The 7696-nt window shown below is 38.1% G+C and overlaps 1 protein-coding gene across 2 annotated transcripts; it reads left to right on the top strand.

Annotated features, from left to right (window-relative positions):
- Positions 1-488: 488 nt before the first annotated feature.
- NDUFB3 (NADH:ubiquinone oxidoreductase subunit B3) lies at positions 489-3464 on the top strand. 2 transcript variants are annotated; one of them, XM_008931106.3, is made up of 3 exons: positions 489-584; positions 1079-1226; positions 3197-3464. In XM_008931106.3, the coding sequence occupies exons 2-3, from the start codon at positions 1081-1083 to the stop codon at positions 3351-3353; spliced, it is 303 nt and encodes a 100-aa protein (XP_008929354.1). In that variant the 5' UTR covers positions 489-584; positions 1079-1080; the 3' UTR covers positions 3354-3464. The 2 variants fall into 2 exon arrangements, with proteins under 2 accessions (XP_008929354.1, XP_017927439.1); XM_018071950.1 differs by lacking the exon at positions 489-584 and adding an exon at positions 605-628.
- The last annotated feature ends 4232 nt before the right edge of the window (positions 3465-7696 follow it).

Here is a 7696-nt window from a genome sequence, read left to right on the forward strand (position 1 = left end):
AGCCCCCTGGCCGTGCCAGGGCATGACCTCCTTGTAGAGTGGTGGACATTGATAGCAGAGAGGTCTTGTTTTTTTCTGGCAAGGTTGTAGGCTGGGGTTTAATTCGGGGGGGGGGATTTTCGAGTAGTGACAGCATTAATGCTGCTCTCCGAGTTTCCCTCTGCAAGAAGACCCTTTTCGCTTGCCTACAGGGCTTGGAGTCTTCTTCAAGAGTTACAGGCACCTCTGTATTCCAGTCAGTGTTCCTAAAAGTTCAGGACGTTAAATATGTTCTTTGCTACCTGATATGTGTTAAAATGGGAAATCTTGGCTTGAAGAAGTCTCAAGTGCTTTGTGAAAATGGAGACTTCAAAGCTGTCGTTATTTTCTTCCAGTCTTTCAGGATCTCCCTGAAAATGTCCACCTTCCCATTGGCCTTGATCGCTGTTTTTACAGAAACTTCATATTTTCATAGTTTTCTAAGGTGTATGTAAATAGAGTGTGTGTTTTTCAGCCTCATCAAATGACTGGTAAGGTGCATCTCCTTGCCCTCTCATCTCTCCTGGACCTGTGGATCACCAAAGTTACATTTCACTGAACTAGAGGCAGGTGAAAAGGAGCTGAGCAGCCGAGCCTTTGTTCCTCTCAGGTTTTTCTTCAGAGCTTGGCGCTCACAGCTCTGCCATACCTAGAGTAGAAGCTTTCGTTCTTAAGTCTTTTTGACATATTGTGGAAAGCCTGTAAGATAATGGGCCCTGGTGATGCTGAAAGGGCATTTACAGACATTGGAAGCCATTGGTTTGCTTACACTCTTCTCTGGCACAGGAGATTGACACAGCTGCTCCAGGGGTGTTGTGGTGGTGGTGACTTACAACACAGCAACACTGAACTCTGCATGGTTTGCTTTACTGGGTGTAATCACCCACTTCTGAAATGCAGCGTAAAGTCTCTCAGCTCTTTGTTTTACAGAACAAAGCTCTTTGTTCTCTGTTCCTTTGTGTTACCTCCCCATTTTACCTTTACAGGGGATTGTTCTTTGCAAGTGTGTGAAAACAAGACGACGCTCTCTGTGAAGTAACAGACTTTCCTTTTGCTGTAGGTATGGGACACGGAAACGAACACGGCCATGGCCATGGCCACAGCAAAATGGAACTCCCTGACTACAGGCAGTGGAAGATAGAGGGCACCCCACTGGAGGAGGTCCAGAGAAGGCTGGCTAAGCGGGGTCTCAGGGATCCGTGGGCTCGGTAAGTGCAGCAGCCTCAAAAATAACCTTGATGTGTTGTCTTGTAGCATCAACTGGACCTTGTCATTGAAGATCATTCTTCCTTTGGTAAAAACAGTGAAAGATGGTTAGAATTTCAGTTAAGTCTTTGTGTACTTTTTGTGTAGAGGTCACACCTTCCATCCCCTTGACCAGTCTGCACACACTGCAAGGCAGCCTTGCCTTTTGGTGATGTTCTGTGATGATACAGCTCAGGCACAGTGACCAATACCTCACCCCCCTCAGTAATACTGGGTCTGCACATGTAAGTAAGCCTGTCCTTCTCTGCAAAGAGACTCTGTGCTCAAATCCTGATGAGAAGGCAATGGAATTGACATTCTGAGTAGGAGCAGCATTCCTCATACACAACAGGAGGCCTTTATTTGAAAAGAAGTGTACTTGTATACAGGGTGGAATTGCATTCAACTGTGCACTTCATTTGGCTAAAAGTGAATGACATAATAGAGGATCAGCTTTTTCCTCTTAAGTTGTCCCACTCTACAGTGAGTATCTCCTCCCTTTTAGATAGAGCAATTCCGGATCATTTAGGAAGCTGTTAAAACAGGGCTTAATGTATTTCTCCCACCTAGTGAATTACGCAATACTTTGCTCAACCACCTTTTCATCTTGGGGAATAAAAATGCTAAATGTCTTGTGCTGTGTCGTCTGTTTCTTCTGTAAGGGAAAAGTTGCATGAGCAAACTATTCCAGGAGCCTTCATAGAAAAGGCTTTACTTCAAATCACTACAAGAAAAATGGAAGAGCAAATAGGTAATCTGTTAAAAAGTTGTTTCATGCTACAACCTCTGGAGGCGTTTGGGATTGACAGAACATTTTTCCTTCCTTTGAAATAGTTTAAAGCTGTGAACATAAAGTAAAACACACTTTTAATGATGACACAAATCTTTTGAAATATCAGTCCTTAATGAATTTTCCAGGACAGTATCACATTTATCTTGCCTCTATTTCTGTGGCTTTCCACCTTTATGGCAAATGCACATTAATGTACATATTCAATACAGAATAAGCTTTGTGAAAGATGTCATATTTGGAAACTTTAAGCCTGTATCAATTAGACCCTATACTGGCATCTAGACAATACACTTCCATGCCCAAATGTTTTCATCTGGAGTCACAAAATCCATCTGCACAAGGGAATTATCTGTGAACATAGATACCTGACCCCCTTGTTTTAAAACTCTTTATCTTCTCCTGGAAGGACAGTTCTGATTTTAGTGCTCGGTTCTTTTTCCTTTTCTTAAGGACTTCTGAGTCCTTAGAAGAGATAAACTGCACCCATCTATCTCTACAGGTAACAGTGGTCCTACTACACATAAATGTTGGTAGTCAGCTAGTGACTAAGGTTTCACTAAGAATGTATGTTGACAACAGTAAGGCAAAACAGTGTGAAGTTTGTAAATATTCCGTAGCTAAAGCTAAATACAATCTCTTCAGTCTTTTTTTTTTTTTTTTAATCATCTGAACCTAATATGTAAAACAGAAAGTGCCTCCACACTAGGATGAGTTTTTTATGTCTGGAAAAACTTTCCTTGTAAGATTTAACTATGCTAGATACTGTCTAGCACGATGAGGAGCCTTTGTAGTTAGTCCATTCCATGCAAGGGCTAGTGGGTTCTGATTTTTTTTCACAGTCAAACCAGATGACAACAGTTACAAAAATTTGGGGAGGTGGTTCTTTTCCTGTAACTATGATGTTTCCTGGAGTTACTTGTATCTCAAATTATACCTGTAAAGATTTAAGAGTTAATATAGTGAACTTGACTTGTGGTAACTCCTGGTACTTAAATGACAGAACATTCTATAGAGGTTCAAAGTATCTCTAATTGAAATACCTTCAGCAAGCATTCTTTACAAACAGAGATATTCCTGCTCATGTTTATCATAGTGGCTCCACTGATCTTGGTTTTAATTTTGGTTTCATTTTTCTTCTAGTAATGAAGCCTGGAGATTTATGGGTGGCTATGCAAAACCTGTCACCATAACAGAAGTCTTTACTAGAGGACTCAAGTGGGGATTTGCAGCTTTTGTCATAGCTCTTGGCATTGAATATACACTGTTTCCTCCAAAGAAAAGTGGAGGCCATCATTGAAGATCAAATATGACAACTTAATACTTACTAATTGTAAGCTGAAACACACATAAGCCTGCTGCTCACTCTGTACTTAAAATATGCATATTAAAGTCTGTCACAGGCAAACCCGCGTTTGTTTGATTTTATTATACTTTTGTGGAAGGATCAAAAAACACAGCCAGAGCAATTTAACTGCCCTTGATCTGGGGGAAAAACAACGCAAGACTGCTCTTGGGTTTGCTGTACCACCCTTTAAAGAACAAGGGAAACTATCAGACCAGCTCTTTCAAGCCCTGCCAACATTCTGTTAAATGAAATTGAGAACTGTGTTGTTTTTAAGAGAAAATTTGTACTGTATTTGTTACGGGTTTAATAGCTATTATTTGCCAGTAAGTGGTAATGAATGATCTGTCATTTCTTAGATGTATATGTTACTATTCGCTCTTATGTCTCTAAATAAAAATACTACCTTAGAGCTTTAAAAACTACCCCAAATTGCCTCAAAGTATATGTGAAAAGACCAAGGCTTATACTTAGTCTTATTGAACAGATAATGAACTTCGCAGGCACTATGCACCAAAATAATCTGCTGTGTAATACCCAGACGTTAAAAATTACATTGCTGCCACATTTGCTTAGTAAAGTGGAATAAAATCAACTCAGCACTAACTGTACCTTATCTTAATATGACTTCCAATATACTTGACTGTACTGTGAAAAAGAGAAAGAAAAATTCTTTTTTTTCTTTGTTCTGGTGTATTAAGTACATATTTATTTTTACACCTAGAGTATTTTAATACTTTGTTTTAAATGTCCTGGTTTTCCCTAAATGATCTAACAGCTTCTGGAGTGCTTTAAGGATGCCTGGAATTAAGACTACAGAAGAAATGGGCTTGTGGGCAGTATATGTCCTCTGCAGTGCTAGGAATTTGAATTGACTGAATATCCTACTGTAAATTTTGTTAAGCCATTAGTAACAAAGTAAGGAGGATATGTTATATCATTTTTCAACCCAAACAACAGGATATCTGTGTCACTAAACGGAAAAGCAAAATTAGACAAAAAAGTGAGAAACTGTAAATGTCCCTACAAAATTATATATTGTACTTCCATGGTGAAGAAACCAAAAATTTTATGTAACCCTGTCAAAAATTGCAGGTTTACAAAGAAGTTGAAAAGTCCTAGCAAAACATAGCTAATTTTTTTTAAAATATATATATCCACACACAACCCTTTTAAGTGAGATAATAACAGAGCTTCATTCTTAGAGCCAATAAGCAACATCTGTTACTGTGTGAGTGCAGCTGTACTATTCAGTGGAGTTTGTCATCTTTGTATGACATTGCTCAAGGCACTGTTCATAGTGCCAATATTGATTTTACTAAACTTTTTTTGCCTAATTGTTTCCTCAAACATTCGTATCCAGTTGCGTCATTCCCAAAAAAACAAATCAAGAACCTACTGTGTAAGGTCTGTTGCACAAAATATTTCTATTGTCCCTCAGGCAGTACCATCCAGAATACACATTTTCAAAGGGTGGTATTCACTGCTTGTTTTCTATCTGGGTCCAAGAATAAACTTCCTAAGAGCACTGAATTTTAGATAGCTGTTCAGAAAAACGATTACCAGAGCTAGCATTACATGCAGTAGAATCAGTCTTTTTAAATGTTATAAGCCTCCCTCTTCACTGATAGAGCAAATATATCAAGCATATTCACTGTTAGACTAGACTAGTTTAGGTGAAAGTCATGCATTTATGAATTAAAGTGCTATCATTCAATGGTTTAATAAGCCAGATGGCAGTCATTGCCCTAAACAACTGCCTTTAATTTCTGATGAATATATTTTGCCAATATTGTGGAATATAAAAACGTCTCATCATTATAAGACATACAATACTCATAAAGATTTTTCTTTCACATGTATAATAATACAAATGCTGCCTGGGGATGGAGTATTTCCTGTGTATGAAAATAATAGTACCAAATCTGTCTTCACTGTAACCATAGCAATGGTTGTCCTTACAATGCCTGTCTCCCAGCATAGATATTTTACAGTGCAAAAAACAGGGTCATAAACTGCAATGGCACCTGCAGGTAAGGAACATACATGATTGTAATACCACAGTCAGGAAGCTCTTTTTGTATCTGATGCTCCATTTTCTGAAATGCAGGTGGAAATCCCATCTCCATCAGCAGTCAAAAGAGCTATTTTTGCTCTCTTGGAAAGATACTTGTGATTTATCTATTGTTTTTGCTTATTCTACCATTGATATTTACATCGTTAGCATAATCTTCCAAATTTGTATGTTACAGAAAATCAGCTAAATTATTCCAATAGTGACTACATTGCAGTATAAATTGTCTCTCTCTGAAACTCCTGTTTCAGAGCATAATAGAATAACTGTTCTCATTACGTAAGGCACTTGCAGTTTAGACACCAGACTGTCACTGTGCATTATAACACTGCCTTGAATCACTCCTGAAAACCTTCATACAGAAAATTCCGTTGTGCTCTCAAACTACGAGCTTCTATCCTGCAATTAGATCTTTGCCAGATCAGCTTTTATTAGCTAGACTTTATACATCAATGCAAGTGTATTTTTTCTGTGTGGGGCTAATTGAAGTTAGGAGTATTTGCTTCAAGGGCTTTGACAGGAATACACTCAGGACCCATGCTTGTCTTCCAATTAAATTTACTGATTTCATTGTGGGTATCAAAACATTCAGGGATTCATCTAAACTCTTTTACATGTATGATAAGGAACTGATTTTACAGATGTTTTATACATTCTCTGTCCTCAATTGTAGGCCAAAGAGAAATCTGAAGGTCAGATAATCTAATCCTTTCACCATTATTCCAATGGAAAACTCCTTGAAAATTAGTCACTTCCCTTAGTGATTGAGCCTTTTTTAAATAATAATAATGAAACCAACACATAACAAATTAAACTAGTGATACCATTTGTATATACAGATACACGGTAATCCTGATGTAATTATGAAATTATAGCATAAAAGACAAGTGCATAGTATTTTAGGAGACATAAATTCTTAAGAGTTTTTTATTTACATAACTAGGAGAATATACAAAATTAAATAGACCAAACCTGTTATTAAAGCATATCACCTGTTATGAAAGCATATCAAAAGAAATATGTCCAAGCCAGAGATTTATATCCAGAGCCCTTTGCATTGAAACATCTAATCTTACTGCTATGAAACATCTAATCTTACTTCTCCATCACATCTAATCTTACTGCTATGCTCCATGTTGTAAGTTTATACTAATTTACAGTTCTAGTTTACATGAGTAGCTATGGAAGACAATGTACTGTTTCAACACAGAAACGAGAAGAATGAAGAACCTTGCATACAACTTCCAAATGCTGCCTATAAAAATATGAAAACTAATAAAAATTAGGTACATTAAGGAAAAAGCAGAGCACGTAAACAGAAGAGTATATTGGTAGCTCCAGTAATGGCTGTGTTAAATGGGTAAATCACTCATTCTTCTTACATAAAAGAAAAAAATAATTCTCCTTTTGTAAGTCTCCACCCATACCATCTCCTTAAACCTCTTTTATTAGCCTGTACAAATCTTTTATGTGTTTGCATGGAACAGCTCCAAGGAGAAAGTGTACATATTGATTCACAGCAGGTAGATGGTTTCTTTCTGAATCAGTGCCAATCCAATGCCTCACCTTAATAGCCAGGATACTGGGATATCCTTGAATGACTGATATTACAGTAAGAGCCTGACCACACAGTTTCAGTAAGAACACAGGTATTTTTTCAGAACAAAGAGCTGTCACTTGGTACCTGGCCAAATTCTACTGTGGGTAATTACTTTCTGCCTCCTTTTCCCTTGCAGTTCCAAAGACAGTATGAATATGTGTGTGCTATCCCAGAGTACTGTGCTTCCACTGCTCTATTTTTAGCAGCACAAAAAAAATGACTCGCTGTAAATGCTTTGAAATCCATTGAGCTGGGAGTTGCATGTATCTAATTTCACCACATATGGAGGTGGCTTTTGTCTAGTTCAGCAGACAAAATAGCTCAGAATTTTAGATTTTAGGCCTTTTGGAGAGCAGCTCCAGCTGCACCACTACCAGCTCGGTAAATGGCTTCATGGAAGTTGCTGGGAATCGCAACACCCAGTCTTCAGGAACAAGGCATTACTTAGTATTCAATTAAGATTATACAACAGGAAGCATACAACTTTAACACACCTCTACATTATCCTCACTATGAACGAACGAATTCATATAGAGCAAGACATGAACCAAGTAGGGGCTTACCTCTGCCTAAACCCCAGCCAAAACACGTACTCCCACTGAACTCAGGTCTGCAGCTGCTCAT

Source organism: Manacus vitellinus, unplaced genomic scaffold (assembly GCF_001715985.3).
Source record: "Manacus vitellinus isolate BGI_N305 unplaced genomic scaffold, ASM171598v3 scaffold_20_pilon, whole genome shotgun sequence".
NCBI classification, from domain to species: domain Eukaryota; kingdom Metazoa; phylum Chordata; class Aves; order Passeriformes; family Pipridae; genus Manacus; species Manacus vitellinus.